Raw genomic sequence first — 21,175 nt, forward strand, 5'->3', positions numbered from 1 at the left:
GTGTAAGTCAACTACCCTGGCCAGCAAGATCTCCGGATCTGTCCCCCATTGAGCATGTTTGGGACTGGATGAAGCGTCGTCTCACGCGGTCTGCACGTCCAGCACGAACGCTGGTCCAACTGAGGCGCCAGGTGGAAATGGCATGGCAAGCCGTTCCACAGGACTACATCCAGCATCTCTACGATCGTCTCCATGGGAGAATAGCAGCCTGCTTTGCTGCGAAAGGTGGATATACACTGTACTAGTGCCGACATTGTGCATGCTCTGTTGCCTGTGTCTATGTGCCTGTGGTTCTGTCAGTGTGATCATGTGATGTATCTGACCCCAGGAATGTGTCAATAAAGTTTCCCCTTCCTGGGACAATGAATTCACGGTGTTCTTATTTCACTTTCCAGGAGTGTAGATGTTAAAGGGCATTCAGAACAATATGGGTTTTAGAATAAAATTATTCTAATTTTGTGGATCAATCGCTAATTTTGATCCGCTGTACCTCCTAATTCCCAGTGTGACGCTTATTATTTTGTTTCCACGAACAGCTCAGTTATATATCTGTTTCTAAAATATTACCGAGTTTTTTACCTACAAACCAAAAACTTAAATCGATAGAAGTGGTAACTCACCCAGGCAGCAGACGCGCTGCTGGTCGTCGCAGGGGGCCAGCGACAGCCCGCCCAGCTGCTCGCACTCCTCTTCCGGGTAGCAGACGCCCGTCGTGCCGTCTGGAGAGTCGCAGAGGACGCTGTTGCTGCGCCCGACCACGCTGGGCTGCTCAGGACTCCTCACGGGCTGAGGCGGGGAAAACAAGGTCTGGTACAGGAACATTCCTGCAACGAAAACAGGTCTTCAAGTAAACTACTATCGACTACTATCCACGTAAGTATTGGCTTAAAAAACGCAGCACTGTCAGGCCTCAGACGCTTTGGCGATAGATGTAAACGAAAGACCAAGAACAGAAATATAGACTTCTGCGATTTCATCAAAATGATGACACCTGCTTTTTGAGAACCTGGAAGCAGCTTCTACATCTACATCTACATACATACTCCGCAATCCACCATACGGTGCGTGGCGGAGGGTACCTCGTACCACAACTAGCATCTTCTCTCCCTGTTCCACTCCCAACAGAACGAGGGAAAAATGTCTGCCTATATGCATCTGTACGAGCCCTAATCTCTCTTATATTATCTTTGTGGTCTTTCCGCGAAATGTAAGTAGGCAGCAGTAAAATTGTACTGCAGTCAGCCTAAAATGCTGGTTCTCTAAATTTCCTCAGTAGCGACTCACGAAAAGAACGCCTCCTTTCGTCTAGAGACTCCCACCCGAGTTCCTGAAGCATTTCCGTAACACTCGCGTGATTATCAAACCTACCAGTAACAAATCTAGCAGCCCGCCTCTGAATTGCTTCTATGTCCTCCCTCAATCCGATCTGATAGGGATCCCAAACGATCGAGCAGTACTCAAGAATAGGTCGTATTAGCGCTTTATAAGCGGTCTCCTTTACAGATGATGAACCACATCTTCCCAAAATTCTACCAATGAACCGAAGACGACTATCCGCCTTCCCCACAACTGCCATTACATGCTTGTCCCACTTCATATCCCTCTGCAATGTTACGCCTAAATATTTAATCGACGTGTCTGTGTCAAGCGCTACACCACTAATGGAGTATTCAAACACTACAGGATTCTTTTTCCTATTCATCTGCATTAATTTACATTTATCTATATTTAGATTTAGCTTCCATTCTTTACACCAATCACAAATCATGTCCAAGTCATCTTGTATCCTCCTACAGTCACCCAACGACGACACCTTCCCGTACACCACAGCATCATCAGCAAACAGCCGCACATTGCTATCCACCCTATCCAAAAGATCATTATGTAGATAGAAAACAACAGCGGACCTACCACACTTCCCACGGGCACTCCAGATGATACCCTCACCTCCGATGAACACTCACCATCGAGGACAACGTACTGGGTTCTATTACTTAAGAAGTCTTCGAGCCACTCACATACTTGGGAACCAATCCCATATGCTCGTACCTTAGTTAGGGCTCTGCAGCGGGCACCGAATCAAACGCTTTCCAGAAGTCAAGGAATATGGCATCCGTCTGATACCCTCCATCCATGGTTCGTAAGATATCATGTGAAAAAAGGGCGAGTTGCGTTTCGCAGGAGCGATGCTTTCTAAAGCCGTGCTGATGCACGGACAGCAACTTCTCTGTCTGAAGGAAATTCATTATATTCGAACTGAGAATATGTTAGAGAATCCTGCAACAAACCGATGTTAAGGATATTGGTCTGTAATTTTGAGGATCTGTCCTTCTACCCTTCTTATAGCTTCAACACTGGTTCTTAAATATTACACACGTCAGCAAAAGTTTTCGAAATTCATGGCTCGGAAAACAAAAAGAAACTGACTGAAGCTTACACGTACAGAATCATTCAGCTGCCCCTACTGCTGTCCTTTTATGCAACCCCCAATGTTAAATCTGGCCTTTATAAACAACGCGCGAGATTTTCATATTCTCTCGCTCGCTGCGCGCCATGTATTAGACCGACAGAGAAAATGAACAGGACCATTTTTGTAGGAAGTTTGAAGAGGTTAAATTTTGTACTGGGATACGTTTTCGCTAAAGGCCTCAGTTTTCGAGTTATTAGAGAAAAACGTACAAAAGTGACCTTCAAACGCCATTCTCACCAGTCAGGATTTCTGATACTTTGTTCATGGCGCTCCCCCCTACTATCGTACAAAAATTTCCTACTACACGACCTAATCCCGATATTCGTCTTTTTTCAGTCTCTATTTGTTGGGCTATATCGTCATCAGCATAGTTAGCTATTTCGTTAACATTATTAATTTAAACGTGCCCGCGAGTGTAATGAAAGAGAAACGAAGTTTGTGAACTTTGTAGTAAAACTAATCACGTTGACAATTCGATCCAAACTTCGCCCTTACAAATGCAGTGGTTCTGTAGTCAGAAGGCATGACGAATGCAAGGATGTAATTGTATATTTTATGGTATTAAAACTCACAAAATTGTTAAGTAAAATTTACACAAACGTCAGTTTTACAATTTGTAAGTGCTCGATGAACATCAACAAAAGCAAAACGAGAATAATGGAATGTAGTCGAATTAAATCGGGTGACGCTGCGGAAATTAGATTAGGAAATGAGACGCTTAAAGTAGTAAATGAGTTTTGCTATTTGGGGAGCAAAATAACTGATGATGGTCGTAGTAGAGGGGATACAAAATGTAGACTGGCAATGACAAGGAAAGCGTTTCTGAAGAAGAGAAATTTGTTAACATCGAGTATAGATTTAAGTGTCAGGAAGTCTTTTCTGAAATTATTTGTATGGAGTGTAGCCATGTATGGAAGTGAAACGTGGACGATAAATAGTTTAGACAAGAAGAGAATAGAAGCTTTCGAAATGTGGTGCTACAGAAGAATGCTGAAGATTAGATGGGTAGATCATATAACTAATGAGGAGGTATTGAATAGAATTGTAGAATTGGGGAGAAGAGGAGTTTGTGGCACAAGTTGACTAGAAGAAGGGATCGGTTGGTAGGGCATATTCTGCTGCATCAAGGGATCACCAATTTAATATTCGAGGGCAGAGTGGACGGTAAAACTCGTAGAGGGAGACCAAGAGAGGAATACACTAACGTGCGGTTCTGGGCGCTGCAGTCTGGAGCCGAGCGACCGCTACGGTCGCAGGTTCGAATCCTGCCTCGGGGCCGGCCGGTGTGGCCGTGCGGTTAAAGGCGCTTCAGTCTGGAACCGCGTGACCGCTACGGTCGCAGGTTCGTATCCTGCCTCGGGCATGGGTGTGTGTGATGTCCTTAGGTTAGTTAGGTTTAATTAGTTCTAAGTTCTAGGCGACTGATGACCTCAGAAGTTAAGTCGCATAGTGCTCAGAGCCATTTGAACCATTTTTGAATACACTAAACAGATTGAGAAGGATGTAGGTTGCAGTAGGTACTGGGAGATGAAAAACCCTGCACAGGATAGAGTAGCATGGAGAGCTGCATCAAACCAGTCTCAGGACTGAAGATCACAACAACAACAACAAGTGCTCGACTAAGCCGGTGTCGTGATAAGGCCAATCAATGAAGAGCAAAAAGATCGAATGTAGGAAATAATTCGTGCAGTCAAAAATTTTTGTGCGATGGTAGGAGGTAGTGCAATGAACAACATACTAGAAATCCTAACCGATGGGGCAAGATGTGGGAGTGGGAGTGCGTCTGAAGGTTACTTTTATAGGTTTGTCTAGAATATCTCTGGAACTACAGCCTCTAGCAAAAACGTATCCCTGTACAAAATTTAACTACACTAAATTTCCTACCAAGAAGGTCCTGTTCATTTTTTTCTCTTGGACTGTAGTTTGCACGCAGCTAGCGAGAGAATATGAAAATCTCGCGCGCGGTTTTGGAATGCCAGATATTAAACTGCGGTTTGACTAAAACGACAAAATGTATATTTATTTTCAGTGTGTCTAAATCACGAAATCAAATAAACATACGTGTAACGACGAAGTCGTTTGTTTCCCATGGCGGGTGTTTTACAGCACTCTTCAGCAACGTCAGTCAATACATGGTGGAACATTACCTTTCTCGGACACTGATATGTATATCACTCATCTTTTCAGTGGTTCGAGAATTAAAATGGGACAGTACCCTGGGTTTTCGTTTGTAAAGGAACATTTGAAAAGAGAGTTAAGCATTTCTGCTCTTGCTTTGCTATCCTCAGTTTCAGTTCCTGCCTAGTTCGTGAGTAACTGAAAACTAACTTTTTCTGCCACTGATAACCTTTACACACAATCAAACTTTCTTTGGGTTTTGCGAGAGATCTTTCAACAGTATTCTGCTATGGTGGGCACTGAAGCCTCTCGACAGCTACACGTGTTTCATTCAGGGTTTCTGTCTATTGCATGCGGACTTTGTCTTCGTCATTTTTTGGATTCATTCGGTATTTTACAGTTTACCCTGTTACAAGTACCCTGCCTTTTGTTAGCGCCTCATTTTATACCTCCGTTAGATAAATATTGCACCGAACTCTGCTGCAGGCAGCGTGGAGTTGCTGTTAGAGTAACTGGCTGGCCTGCTGCGTGCCACTAGCTGGAATCTGATCACCAGCAAATATTTATTACTTTATTTTTATCATTTCTAGAAGGTTCTCTAAATTTCTTATGGGTGTAATGTTAGCATATTCTGGAATATTCGACGTTTGTATACCAGGGACGATCAAAATATTTCTGTTTGAGGTCGCTGCTGTAGCGGACGAGGTGTGTTGGAAAAACAATGAGACTGATTATTTATCTAACAAAATTGTTATTTTTTTTTCAAACAACAATATTGCCCCCTTCAAAAAAGTTCCCTATACACCGGCGGATTCGTTGTTTCGTCTTGGTAGTAGTGCTGAAAGGCTGCAACTGGTAGAGCCCTTAACATGTCGGTCACATTCTTTTGATTGTTTTCCAGAGTCCAAAACTGACATCTTTCTAAGACTTTTTCAATTTCGGGAAACGAAAAAAAGTCCCAAGGACTCAGATTAAGTGAATAGGGGGGTTGTGGAACAACAGGAACGCCTTTTGAGGTCAAAAAGTCCGTGATGGATGTGGCCATCTGACATAGGGCGTTGTCATGATGGAGCATCCATTTGTCTGCAATGTCCGGTGTCACTCGATTCACTCTTTTCCTGAGCTAATCAAGAACACCTTTGTAAAACACTTGTTGACAGTTTCACTTGGAAGAACAGTCTCACAAGAGCACCAACACGTTCGACGTTTTTGTCAGTTTTTGAAGTTGAAGGCCTGTCTCACTTTCCAAGTGTTTTCGGCCTTCCAAAAGTGATCCGTGTCAGCCAAAAACTTGTGCTCTTGATAAAAAGTGTTCTCCGTCTGATTACTTCAACTTTTCAAAGGTCACCCCCGCGGATTCCCCAAATTTAACACAAAACTTGTTGGCATAACGTTACTCAAAATTCTGCTGTTCCGTTTTCGTAACACACAACAAAAACTCAACTTCACTGATGACGCTCTCAAAAATCGCGTGTGGACGTACAGAACTGAAATTCAGACTGAGCATGTGGAAGGTATGAACACACCGGTCAACACAAGTAGAACAACACAGCGTCGCCAGATTGCTGGCAGTGTTGTCAGTCTCATTACTTTTCTCAAACACCTCGCGTATGCAACGTAGCGAGACCCCGATGCGGGTATTGAAGCACTGACATGTAGGCAAGGGATTAGCATGGAATTCGTGTCTTTCCGACGTGGGTACGGTGAACACGGAAACGTGAACTACGGCGACTTTATTACCAAATGTGTCCAAACAGGACCAACGTGTTGTCGAAGGACAAACACCGGTAGACATCCATCGGAGAGTGAAGAACGTGTATGGCACCACTATGGTGCTGCTTCATGATAACGCACATTCACATATCGCAAATGTCTCACCCAGAAGTTAGCCAACTCAAGTGGGTGACACTCGAGCACCCGCCCTATAGTCCTGATATCTCCCCATGGGGTTATCACGCCTCCGGTCCCTTGTAAAAAGGTCTTGAAGGGTCGATACTTTCTGCAACTGGCAGTTACGGACTTCTTCACGCTGCAGGACATGGTGTTTTACCAAACGGTTTTGTTCAATCTGGAGCGTTGATGGGATGATTGCCTCAATCCTCACGGCGATTTTACCTCATTGGAATACTTATTCTGGACTGTACGGCCTTCGAACGGAAACTTTTTGATAGCACCTTTTAAGTAGCAGCGCTCTCCGCCCAAGAGGCAATTCTATGTATACGTTAATCTTCATACATTCATGCGAGGGTTAGAACTTAAATAGTGGCAACTATTTATTCACAACCGATACAAAAGAGTTACATGTTTGCACCTGTTACTGTCCTTCAGAGTAGTCACCAGCGTTGTGTAGAACCCGCTGCCAGCGATGTGGAAGGTGTAGTATACGGTTAGCACAGGCTGTTTTTTTGATGGTGCGAATGGAGCGGTCTAAAGTTATGGTGATTCTCTTGTACGACTGTGATGGTGTTATCCTAAGACATTATGTTCCTCCACGGCAGACGGTCAATGCACAGTATTACTGTTCGTTTTTGGAGCATCACCTGCAACCAGCTTTGCGAAAGAAGTGGCTACACTTTCCGCGCAACCCACCCATCATTTTGTACGACAATGCGCGGGCGCATACAGCGCAAGCTGAGGCTGCTCTGTTCGGTCAATGGGACTGGGAAGTACTGTACGATCCACCATACTCCCCGGACTTAAGTCCTTGTTACTTTGATTTGATTCCGAAGATGAAGGAACCACTTCGTGGCATTCACTTCAGAACTGTTCCAGAGATTCGACAGGCAGTAGACCGCTCCACTCGCACCATCAACAGAACAGTCTCTGTTAACTGTTTACTACGCCTTCCACATCGCTGGCAACGAGTTCTACACAACGCTGGTGACTACTTTGAAGGATAGTAACACGTGCAAACATGTAACTCTTTATATCGGTTGTGAATAGTTGCCACTATGTAAGTGCCAACCCTTGTACAATCAGTGCTAAATGTTGTATTTCATTGACGATCCAGTTTCCGGATTTGGAACTGATCGTGGTAACCATGTGTCATTGTTTGATGAAGACTTCGGGTACTTCGAAACTTCTACAGCACCGTCGCTCCAATTAGGAAACGTAAAAGGCGTCGCCTGCACGAACAGCAGCCGGGATTGAGCAGTAAATCGTCCCCAAGGTCCATATATCCAGGAGAATGATTGATTCCAAAAGAGCAGTAAGCACATCACGCATCCGTCAGCGTTTACTGGAGACTCTAGTCAAGGCGCTACAAAATGGATGAAAGGATTCGACACAATCACAAAATACAACAGGCGGAATGAGATGATGTGTTTGGCAAACGTATACTTTTACTTGGACGGCACAGCCCAGCAGTGGCTCTACAATAACGAAGAGAAGCTCGATAGCTGGAAGAAATTCCGGACCTAACTGAAGAAAACATTTAGCGACAGTCAGAAACAAGTCCCCGTAGCGGAAGAAACACTCAACAATAGAAGCCAAAGAGCCTTACATACAAAATGTTTTGACCACTTTGGGAATCCGAATATGATAAAAGCCGGCAAAATCTCACACCTGACGAAACGAGGTACAGAAAACTTGTACAAAGCAATTCTGGTGAAGGATGTCACAACGACAGAGGAATCCATAAAGCGGTGGCAGCGCATCAAGGTAATGTAACAGAGAAAAAAGTCGGGCGATAGACGTATGACCGACTCGCGAATGTGATGTCTATGCAGTCGTAGAAGAACTCCATGGGCCTCCCTCATACACCAGGTGGTACGAGAAGGGAGTCAGAAGTTTTTGGCAGCCAGAAATGTTGGATACAGGACAAGAGACTGCAGCCATGAATGTCGGCGCCATAAATTAGCAGATAATAGAAAGTATTGAAGCAGAGGTGCGTTGATCCTTAGTACCACACTCTGCCATCAGTCGAATGCTCCATGAAGACCAGACTCGGCCATTTCGTACTTACATCGCAGCCGCGAAACGGCAACCACGAATCCGATCAACGCATGTTCAGCCAATTCCTTTGTAGACGAGCAAGCAGTCAGAGGACGAAGGACAATGTTTCCACTGTGGACGCCCCGGACACATTGTACGCTATTGCAGAGTGTGAAGACGAGCGTTCAGCAACTGTTACACCGCAAGACGTCAACCATCACAACAGTCCTCTAACGCCTATCAATCTGTGAGAAGAAGCCCATCGCCGTAGCCTGAACGAAGTCGCCCCCCAACACGCCGTAGACCAGGGCTTCACAACATACGCGCTCGCGGAGCAAGCTGTGAGCAGCAAGGCGGGAGCACGGAGCAGTGCGAGCACGCTACCCCCACTACCGAACCAGAGCGGAGAGTGGGGAGAGTCACGTGGCGCACACAACAGCGGCCGCCAGTCAACGTAAATCCGCGGCCACCTGTAAGGATATCACTCACGAATTATTACTGCGACAAATGAAACAAATAAAGGAGAATGTACACGTGCCACATAATTTTATTAGCTTAGTGTATGCCTCTACATTCGTATTAATTTATGAACTGTTACACAATAAAAGGTGTCCCTGAAGTGTGGGGTTCTCGGTTATCTTGTACTTTTTGCCCTTTACAATTGGGTCTATGTTCGGAGTAATTGTTCTTGTGCATTGTAGGTGCAGCGTGCAGTTTAAATTTCGATCAGACAATGCGTTTCTCAGGCGCGTCTTGTTACATTTCATTGCAGAGAACAGTTGTTCACAAACCTACGTGGAACCGATCATTGATATTATTGTAGCCGCCAGTTTGTGCAAACGAGGAAATCTATCCTGAGGGAAGCCTCTGTAGAATTCCAAACTGTTTTTCTTGTTCTGAAATTTGTCTCTGTATTCTCTGTCACACTGCAGGTCAATAATTTCTAGTCGCAGCTCAGGACGAATCTCTTCAATATTCGCTTAATATGGAGAGGAGAACAGATCAAAATCACTGTCTAATGTTGTCAGATCTTGAAAGTGTTGATCAAATTCTTCCTTAAGGGCATGTGAATAACGTTCACAGTCTTTGTGAACATCTTGCATGGATGATAATGTAGGAAAATGAGCTAGATTTCCTGTTTCCGGCTGACTTACCCAAAGTGTCAATTTCATTTTAAAAGCTCGTATTCGATCTATGAAATGAGTAATTAACAGATCTTTACCTCGTAGTGAAATGTTGAAAGCGTTCAGATGGCTAATTAAATCTGCTAAGAACGCGAGATCACATTTCCATGAAGGCTCTTTCAATTCAGGAACACGCATATTATTTATTTCCATGAACATATTTATCTCATCTAATAGGCAAAAAAATCGATTTAATAATTCGCCACGACTAAGCCAGCGGACCTCGCTGTAATAAGGCAGGCTACCATACTGGCTTTCTACATACTCAAGAAAGCTTTTAAATTGCCTGTGTTGTAGCCCATGCTTCCTTATATAATTGGTTGTACGAAAAACAACACTCATCACATTTTTTAGACTGATACTCTTTGCACATAAGTTTTCCTGGTGGATCAGTCAGTGAACGCCCCTTGTTTCATTCGGGACGGTCAGATTTTGCATTTTCTCCTTCAACAGCGCGACGAAACCTGATTTTTTCCCTGTCATCGCTGGTGCACCGTCTGTAGACACTGAAACTAAAGAATTCCACGACAATCCAATATTTTCAACACTTTCTTCAACACTACTTAAAATATCACCTCCTGTTGTAGTGTTCTTCATGGCTACTACATCAAGGAGCTCAAGATCTCTATTAACACCTCTAATAAATATGGTAAGCCGCGCTGTTCCTGTGATATCAACACTTTCGTCCAGAGATAGAGAATACGCCATAAAATCTTTAAGGGTATTTGCAATCTGGCTCTGGACGTCGTCTGCCATGTCCTGTATGCGACGCATAATGGTCATGTTAGATAATGGCACAATCCGAAACTGTTCAGCTCGACATGGACACAAATGTTCCGCGGCAACTACCAAACATTCTTTTATTAAATCGCCATCAGTGATGGGGAGCAGGGATTTTGCTAAAAGCAAAGCAATTTTGTAACCCACTCTGAGAGCTGCCTCAGTTGATTTTTCTTCGTCGTCCAGATCTTCTTCGGATAGCTTCCTTTTAAGTTTAATAACTTCCTGTGCACGATCTGGTCCATCACATTTTCCACTTCCGTAGTCTTTCGCATGGTACGACATATAATGTTGCTGCAAATTAAATTTCCTAAAAGAATTCAGCGTTTTGTGACATACTAAACATTTTGCAACACCATCTTTTTCTGTAAACAGATACAATTCCTCCCAATGGGGGTTGAACTGCGAAAGCATGGTTGGGGTTACACAACGGCGACTTGACATGATTCTTAACCAGCGAAGTGACTGTTAGAGCTTATCGTAGTACTTTAAACGTTACACAGTCGGCGCGAATTCAATAGGCACGCTGCGGCCCTATCCAAACGTGCGCGCGCCTTTCCCCTCCTTCCCCTCACTCCCTACTCCGCGACCTTGCACCTGCTCGCGAGCACGTGCCTGAGCAGACGCTAGTACTCGCGCTCAAAACCGGCCAGTTGTTAAGCCCTGTCGTAGACGTTCCTCGTTAGCGTAAGGAGGTACCAGCCTCTCGCCTAGCCACCGGATTCAGGAAAACTAAATGAAGCATCCATCTAATGATGGTCAACATATGCTCTTATCAAGTGATCCAGATCGCCACAGTATAACATGAGGTACAATTATTGCTAGGAAGAACAGGAGCGGAAGGATGCCCGTGGAACATCATGGGGCCGCAATTCTATTTTCAGAAAGCAGATCCACACTGGATGTAAAGGGAGTTCAGAAATTCCCGTTACAAAGTTCTTGGAATTGTAGAGCCGGCCACTGTGCTCGAGCGGTTCTAGGCACTTCAGTCCGGAACCACGCGGCTGCTACAGTCGCAGGTTCGAATCCTGCCTCGGGCATGGATGTGTGTGATGCCCTTAGGTTAGTTAGGTTTAAGTAGTTCTAAATCTAAGGGACTGATGACCTCATATGTTAAGTCCCATAGTGCTTAGAGGCATTTGAGTCATATATATATATATATATATATATATATATATATATATATATATATATATGGACTTGTAGAGGGAAGTTAGTCATAATATTTTGAATAGGAACCCAACGGTTTCAGTTCAGATGTGTAAGGCGTCCACGTCTGCTGAGGGAAAGTCTCAGAGCTGCTTGTCCTAGTACACAATAGGCTAGACAGGATGACGTGTACTACGTGAGACGGTAACCTGATGTGGGGTTTTATGCAAGCAAAGTTTACTTTACGACACTCCTGAAGAAACAGAGACAGATCTGCTGGCACGAGGTTTGGCAGCTGCATTAGAAATTGAAGGGACAGCAGATGGGATGGAGAGAGTGTACCAGAACATGCTTCGTAGATACGATGTCTGTAACAAAGTTGGTGGTCACCACACCGAGCCGCTATTGTAATGCATCACTACTATCCTGTTTAAGTGATAATACAAACAAGTGATAAATAGATATTTCGTTACGTTTTCTTTCGAATTATTACTTGATAATTGTACTAAGTCACGCCTAATTGAATTCCTCAAACAGAAGTGGATGAGTTAAACATCTGAATTGAAACCGTCGTAGAACGGAAACGGTATGTTTCCGGCCATATGTTCCTATTCAAAGTATTATGCACTCACTCCCCTCTTCAAGTCCTAGAAGTTTGTAATGGTATTTTCAGAACATCCTGTATTACGTATTTCATCCATAATGGGTATCGCGAACTACTACAAGTAAGGGCGACCTCAATGTACAGAAGTATTGGAGGTGGAAGATAGGGGAATATTGGTAAAACCTGTGATATTTCGGTATAACTTTCATTTTCCAAAAACTATAAAAGGAGCTTCAATTCTGAACGTACCATATCTGATACTGTACTGAGCTGACAAACCTGTAGATATGCTACCTGCCCACAACTTGACCTTTCTGGACGGCACCTTACAACCCAACCTCCTTAACTAACTAGGTGAGTTGATAACGCCGAAGTGACGAATTAATTTGGAGCAAACGCTACAGCACACGCAGCAATACTGCTATAATTACCACCACAAAGTTGTGTCAGTAGGCCCTACGTGTTCCAAATACAGGTACTATCTTGATTTTGACTAATCTATGGAGACTATATCTGTTTACGGCGGAAAACTGCCCACCCTTCTGAACTCACTGTACAACACGTAGCAGCCGAGTGGGCCACCTTTAGCGAATATTTAGTGGTTAAGTATAGTAGCTATTGGACATTGTCTTAAGAGAAATAGGACGGAGAGGTGTACTCAAATGTAAAACACGCAAGACGTATTGTTTAATCGATTTCGAGAAGTGGTATCAGTCTACGATCCAGTGTAATGAATGGGAGGGGGGGGGGAAGGGGGAGGGGGGAGGGGAATGTTGCACCATCACCTTACCAAAGCGATGTCTGTATCCTGTAGCCAAGCAAACAGGAGACAGTCTCCATATTCCTCCTCCAGAAGCTCTAAAATGACTGAGATGACATGATGGATAATGGATAATGTTGATAATTATAGACCTATTTCTATGCCATCGGTGTTTGCTAAAGTTATCGAGAGGGTTGTATATACAAGGTTACTGCAGCATTTAAATTCACATAATTTGCTGTCAAATGTACAGTTTGGTTTTAGAAATGGCTTAACAACTGAAAATGCAATAGTCTCTTTTCTCTGTGAGGTTTTGGACGGATTAAATAAAAGGTTGAGAACGTTAGGTGTTTTCTTTGATTTAACGAAGGCTTTTGACTGTGTTGATCACAAAATATTACTGCAGAAGTTGGAACATTATGGAGTAAGGGGAGTAGCTTACAATTGGTTCGCCTCTTACTTTAAGAACAGAGAGCAGAAGGTAATTCTCCGCAATATTGAGAGTGGTAATGATGTTCAGTCCCAATGGGGCACTGTTAAATGGGGCGTTCCCCAAGGATCGGTGCTGGGGCCACTGCTGTTTCTTATTTATATAAATGATATGCCTTCTAGTATTACAGGTGATTCAAAAATATTTCTGTTTGCTGATGACACCAGCTTGGTAGTGAAGGATCTTGTGTGTAATATTGAAACATTATCAAATAATGTAGTTCATGAAATAAGTTCGTGGCTTGTGGAAAATAATTTGATGCTAAATCACAGTAAGACTCAGTTTTTACAGTTTCTAACTCACAATTCAACAAGAACTGATATTTCAATCAGACAGAATGTGCATGTTAGAAGCGAGACGGAACAGTTCAAGTTCCTAGGCGTTCGGATAGATAGTAAGCTCTTGTGGAAAGCCCATGTTCAGGATCTTGTTCAGAAACTAAATGCTGCTTTATTTACCATTAGAACAGTATCTGAAATAAGTGACACTTCAACACGAAAAGTAGTCTACTTCGCATATTTCCATACGCTTATGTTATATGGTATTATTTTTTGGGGTAATTCTTCTGATTCAAAAAGGGTATTTTTGGCTCAAAAACGGGCTGTTCGAGCTATGTATGGTGTAAGTTCGAGAACCTCTTGTCGACCCCTATTCAATAGTCTGGGAAATCTGACATTGCCCTCACAGTATATATTTTCTTTAATGTCGTTTGCTGTTAGCAATATTAGCTTATTCCCAAGAGTTAGCAGCTTTCACTCAGTTAATACTAGGCAGAAATCAAATCTGCATGTGGAATGCACGTCCTTGACTCTTGTGCAGAAAGGAGTGCAGTATTCTGCTGCATCCATTTTCAATAAGCTACCACAAGAAATCCAAATCTTAGCAGTAGCCCAAACTCTTTTAAGTCTAAACTGAAGAGCTTCCTCATGGCTCACTCCTTCTATTCTGTCGAGGAGCTCCTGGAAGAGCTAAAAAATTAAGCAAATTCCAGTGTTACATTCTTGATTTCTTTATTTAAACTAATGACGTGTCGCCTGAATATGTTTCTTATATTTCATTTTATCTGTTTCTACAACCGTGTTATAATTTCATGTATTGACTCGTTCCATGACCATGGAGACTTCTCCTTAATGTGATCCCACGGAACAATAAATAAATAAAAATAAATAAATAAATAAATGGAAGTGTCCACCCTGTCAATGAAGCGAGTTTGGTTGCCACAAACCTACTCCTGCTGGCTGCTTCCGGAGCTGGAATATTTTCGATGCAGCATGGTGCAAGGGTCAGGCCGTCGCAGTGGGGACCTGTATTACAGCATGCCTTAGCCTGTCGCTGCGCCCCTTCCTGGGTATATGTGGTCAAAGGAGATGTTCTGCCACAAAAGAGCCAGTTAGGGACGCCCTAATGCCGCCCGCTCCAGCTACGCATCGTCCTCAGCCAGCACTGAAAAGTACTCTACACCTTTCGTCGACCTAATGTGGGTCATCCAGATTCAGTTACTACTAGGCGCTGACTCTGCTAGTTGCGGTTTTGGGGGGCTTTGCCTAGCCCTGATGCGCCGTGAACTGAACTGGTGCTTTCCAGAAAAGGGCCAAATGATAGCTGACTGCAAGCGAGTTCAGAGTGCCTTCCAGAGATGCGTTGGTCGCAACCTATGCTGAGGGCCGGCCGTGGTGGCCGAACGGTTCTAGGCGCTTCAGTCTGGAACCGCGCGACCGCTACGGTCGCATGTTCGAATCCTGCCTCGGGCATGGCTGTGTGTGATGTCCTTATGTTAGTTAGGTTTAAGTAGTGTAAGTGCTAGGGGGCTGATGACCTCAAATGTTAAGTCCCATAGTGCTCACAGCCATTTGAACCATATGCTGAGGCTCCACGCGCTCCTCATTTGTTACTGAACTGGTGCCTGCCCTGTACACACGCTCTGTCATACCGCAAACTTGTGTCCATGTGACAAGGACGCTGCATCGTACGCCGGGGAACCCTGGTTTGCAGCCGTGCTCGAGTGCCTTCTGCACTAGACCGGTCACAGGCCGGTGGCTGGTCACACATTTGCGCTAAATGGCGTTACCGACCTCCGTCGGCACACAGGCCGTGCTTTTGAACGTCAACGTTGAGCATGAAGAGTTCAACGTGCTGCCGAACGCTCAGAAACGATGTGACTTGTCCATGGTACGTGGGCCCTAACGTGGTATACAGCAACGCGCTCCAGCGGCATTTGTCGGCTGTGTCTGGCTCGTAATTCACACTGTTTACGAAATGGACGGGCGTAAAATTAGTACTTATGCTCTCCCTTGTCCATATGCTAGTCAGGTTGTTCTGCCTGCAGTATACGTAAATAAAAACTTCAGTATCCGTGAAAGTGATATAAGGCAAAAAGGAAACTACCATGTGCAGTCAGAATGGACTTCGGCGTATAAAAGTTCCATTATTAATAGTGCGATACAACTTTACAATAGTTCTCCACGTGAGGTATGCATTATTTCATCATTCATACTTTTTAACAAAACCCTAATGTCATTCCTACCTTGATCACCGTTCCTGTTTAGTAGCAGAATCTTTACAGCATATGAAATAAAAAACTGAAAAGAAAAAAGGGTAAAATATCTTACTGCAAGCAGTGCAAGCTATCCTGTAGATTAAGCCAATCGAACAAACTTGCTCCACAAACAAGTGCACTTATATTCACATAACATCGATATTACAGTAAAGAGGGTGATTCATGAAAATATGCAGACATTTTAATGTGTTATTCTACAAGTCAAACTAAAAAAAAGTTCATATAAGTTACAGAGTTACGCCTAATAAAAGAGTTTTCCTGAAATTTAGTGACTTCGCTAATAGGAAGTCATCGCAAAACTGTACGGGATTAAAGTAAAGCACGATTTCCATTTATTTTGCAGTTATTGATCTGGTGAATCTAATAAAACACGTCCCAGACGTGTATCTGCAGCCGTTTTCCAGAACATCCAGAGAATAGAAATGTTTATGTCACTGTTGGCAACCGTTAGTGAGTTGTTTCAGTCGTTTCCTAACCTTGAAACGAGTTAAATGGTTCAAATGGCTCTGAGCGCTATGGGACTTAACATCTGAGGTCATCAGTCCCCTAGAACTTAGAACTACTTAAACCTAACTAACCTAAGGACATCATACACATCCATGCCCGAGACAGGACTCGAACCTGCGACCGTAGTAGTCGCGCGGTTCCGGACTGAAGCGCCTAAAACCGCTCGGCCACCGCGGCCGGCGAAATGAGTTAGTTTTCTGTATTGTTCAGTGAAAGAACATAATAACAACAGTGAATTTAAGTGAAACCGCATAGTAACTGTATTTTGTGGATTATATATGAAATGGTATGCATTTCAAATTTACGACAGAGGAATACGCCGATATGGTATTTATTTATGGCAACTGTGATGGTAATGCTACGGCTGCAGTTAACGAATACGTTATCCAACTCAGAGGATATCGAATGCACGAACCGTTAGTGGAGTATTTGGAATGTTACGTGAGACAGGTTCTCTACCTACGGTTCATAAGTACGAGCGCTCGACACGTGACGACGATGATGAGGATATTATGAATGCTGTTCAACGTAGCCTGGGTACCAGTACGCGACGTATCTCTAAACGATTAGGCATTTCACAATCTAAGGTATGGCGTACGCTGAAGTACAATAATCTGTATCCTTACCATAAACAAAAAGTGCATCATTTTCATCCGGAAGATCCTACCCTTCGCTTGGAGTTGTGCAACTGGTTAAATACGTATCGGCAGTTACACAAATACATTTTATTTACTGATGAGGCACCGTTTACTCGAGATGGTATAAACAATTTACGTAACGAGGACGTATGGTCTGAAGCAAACCCACATGCAACAGTGCAACGCAATTTCCAGCAGAGATTTAGCATAAATGTGTGGTGTGGTATAATCAACACACACTTAATTGGACCATTCATTTCCTCAGGACGTCTAACTGGCGAGACGCACTTACAATTCCTTCAAGAAGAGATGCCCCGCTTGTTCGAAGATGTTCCACCCGCTACGCGATTGCAAATCAATTTTCAACATGACGGCGCACCTTCACATTCCATCAACGCCATTACTATACATTTAAATGAACATTTTCGCCAAAAATGGATTGCTACACGTTTGTGGCCACACAGATCGCCAGATTTAACACCAATGGATTTTTGTGTATGGGGATGGGTGAACGTCATAGTTCAGGGGCGGGCAAACGTTGCACGCGGCTCATGAGCGCACAGCGCTGCACGTGTGCTGCACGCGTGCAATCGTCAAACGGGACAGTGACGACAGCCGGCAGGTTGTGGCAGTGTAGTACCAGGCTAAGCTGCGGACGTTGATGCGTAGCGACCACTACGTAGTCAACGTTGTGTTTCAAGAACCGGAAAATGCAGAGTGAAACAAGGAAACGGAGAAGTGGAGATTTGCTACCTTTTAAAAAGTAATTGGAGAATCATTTTTTCTTTGTGCAAAAACGTGAAAATTCAAAATGTTTAATATGTGGCAGTATTCTCGCTGGTCAGCGGAAGTTTAGTATTGAAGGCCATTATAACAAATTTCACAAGGACGAGTACAATTTATTGTCGGATTCTGAGCGGATGGGGAAATTGACTCAGCTTAAGAAGAGCGATCTGATGATACTAGATGAATCTGTCGTAGTTGCTGTGGTCACGAGAGATCTGCGACTTCCGTTCGTCATGTCTCTCATGTAACTGATTTAACATTTTACGGAGCACCGTTTTCAATTTTTCAGGACGACAACAATAATAGCCCAGCGGTACGAGCTTAATATAGCGAGAGCTGGAAAACCATTTGCTGAATTAGTAAGTGTCGGTTAAGAGCAAAAATCAGTGATGAAAATTTAAGTAACTGCTTGCGTTTGTCTGTATGTAGAAATTTTGTTCCACTCCACCTGTGATAATTAAATAAAACGTATCTTAGGTATTAGGTACTCTCAAAACACGACATCTTTCAAGCACTCCTACTAACCTTATTTTGCTCCACTCCACCTGTGATAATCAAATAAAACGTATCTTAGGTAATAGGTACTCTTTCAAACCACGATATCTTTCAAGCACTACTACTACTAATCTTATTCCTACATTCAATAAAGCAAGCTAGGAAACAAAACGCGTTGCAGAGGAAGGAGCGGACAGAAGGTATGGTGGGGAGGGGAGATAAGCGGGTGACCAGCTTGCCCCTGTGTGCACGCAGAACACCTGTTAACTGCACGCGTGCAAGTGCACCGCACACGTGCAGGATTCCTGCCCGCCCCTGTCATAGTTTATGAGGACAAAGTTCAAAAACGGTTCAAACGGCTCTAAGCACTATGAGACTTAACATCTGAGGTCATCAGTACCCCAGACGTAGAACTACTTAAACCCAACTAGCGTAAGGACATCACACACATACATACTCGAGGCAGGATGAGGACAAAGTCAATACACATGAGGCATTATTTGCTCGCATTATGGATGCAATAGACGAAATTAATAACAGCCCTAGAAGTGAAACGAGCAACAAAATCTCTTCATACACGTGCAGCTAAATGCATTGAGCTCGGTGGGGATAGTTTTGAACATTTATTGTGAACGTATTGTGAAATTGTATGTACTCTGTACAGCTTCCTTAACACTGCGCTTTGTTTTTTCCGGTTTAACGTGAATTCACGTGTGCTATAGAATTAATAAAAAACAGATTATCTGACACATTCATACAGTTTCAGTTAACGTTATTACTATCATTTTCCAAAATTAAATTCTCTACAGATTCTATTGAAAACTTTGTGCAATTGTCTGGAATATAAAAAACAAATTGGGCCAAGTAGTTAATAAATTAGAAATTTTACGAAATTACTTCTTTGCTTCTCTGGATGTTCTGGAAAACTACTGCAGGTACACGTCTGGGACATGTTTTATTAGATTCAATAGACCAATAACAACAAAATAAATGGATATCGTGCTTTACTTTAACCTCGTACAGGTTTGCGATGGCTTCATATTAGCGAAGTTGCTAAAATTCAGACAAAATTTTTTATTAGCCGTAACTCCGTAACTAAACATTTGCGGACCTATGTTTATATGAACTTTCTTCTTTAGCTTTACTTGCAGAATAAGATATTAAAAAATTTGCATATCATCGTGAATCACCCTGTATACTTACGTTAAGCTAGTAAGAAAGTATCAGAAACTATTAAAAAACTGAGGGTCAGAATATATATAATGGGACACGAACCACCCACACAACACACTTTTTCTTACGAATCCGTGACGCTACTCAATGTGGTAATTCGACCAGAAACGTTTGTTGACTAAACCTAGCATGTTACAATTCTTGAAAGTTTTAATAGTACCTGTGTGACAAACTGAAATTTGATTGTGACAAATTATACTAAAAATGATATGTTTTTTTACGGATCATCAGCATTCCGTTGCCTTGAAATTGCATACTCTCTTAATACGCAAGTTACAATAATTGTTGAACCACGAATGAAACCTTTCTCGTCATTTTATGACAATGAATCATACATTTAACGACGGGTTTTCGATACATTTGCTGGTGCACAGAAACGGCATATACAGGGTGTTTCACTAAATGTTTTTGCCTCTGTAAGTTACGAAGTAATAGGCGAAGGAAATATTTATTGCGGTAGGTCACCATAAGTAACGTTACACTGTCGGCGGAGCTATGAACATAGTTTATTGTGATATTATCTAAAGAGTTACAGCAAAAAGATACAATTTTTAAATGCAACAATAGTTTTTTCTGGACTCAGTAACACCCGCTGTGTATACATCAATTTAAATTACATTTCTATCACTTTCAGTTTGGGAGCTACAACCCTTCACAATTTCAGGGGAAGATACCACACACGCTGCGCATAACGCAATGCGCCTTGTAAATGTCGTGCGGCCGAGTTGTAATGTCGCCGGTGTTACGGAGCGAGAAGCATCCTCGATGCGCTGTTAGACTGCCGACTGTCGCCGCACACGGCTGTATATCCGATAGTTCGAGCCACATAAACAAACAGGACTCAATATACCACAGTTACTGGCATCGGATGAAAATGGAATACACGAACAACGAGTACGTTCGTACGTGCCGAACAACGACTTCGGGAAACAGACAGCTTGGTAATGTGCCGCAATAACAGACGAAGAACTGCAAGAAGTGAGGAGACGGAGGTGTTTGTTTTAGCTGTAGTACACCACGATCCTCATGTCAGCTTACGAGCCGTTGCTGCAGTCGCTGGTGTCAGTCTCACATCTGTGTGGCGTATAGTACACGGCCACAGGTTTCACCCGTACCGCCTGTCACTGACCTAGGAGCTGCAGGGGAACGATTTCCGTGCGAGAGCTACATTCTGTGAATGGGCCATGCGTCTTTACAAGGTTTTATGCTCTCTGATGAGTCCACGTTCACAAATTATGGTGCAGTGAATCGCCATAACGTGCACTACTGGGCCGCAGACAATCCTCGGTGGGTACGACCCGTCCACCGTCAACGTAGGTAGTCTATTAATGTATGGTGTGAAATCCTTGGGGATGAAATCATCGGTCCACACTACTTCCCAGGTACACTGACAGGTGAGTTATATCGCGCGTTTATAGTCGACAGTTTGGGTGCTCTCCTTGAGCATGTGTGTCTACACACGAGAGTCCAT

At 43.3% G+C, this 21,175-nt stretch overlaps 1 protein-coding gene across 1 annotated transcript in view; it reads right to left on the reverse strand.

Moving 5' to 3' along the window:
- The window catches only part of LOC126183691 (uncharacterized), a 639,493-nt gene that overhangs the window by 293,716 nt on the left and 324,602 nt on the right, over positions 1–21,175 (reverse strand). Inside the window, exon 3 of the mRNA XM_049925871.1 lies at positions 621–824. Within this exon, the coding sequence (XP_049781828.1) occupies positions 621–824 (204 nt within the window). The remainder of the gene's footprint in view (positions 1–620; positions 825–21,175) is intronic.

This window comes from Schistocerca cancellata, chromosome 4 (genome assembly GCF_023864275.1).
Source record: "Schistocerca cancellata isolate TAMUIC-IGC-003103 chromosome 4, iqSchCanc2.1, whole genome shotgun sequence".
NCBI classification, from domain to species: Eukaryota; Metazoa; Arthropoda; class Insecta; order Orthoptera; family Acrididae; genus Schistocerca; species Schistocerca cancellata.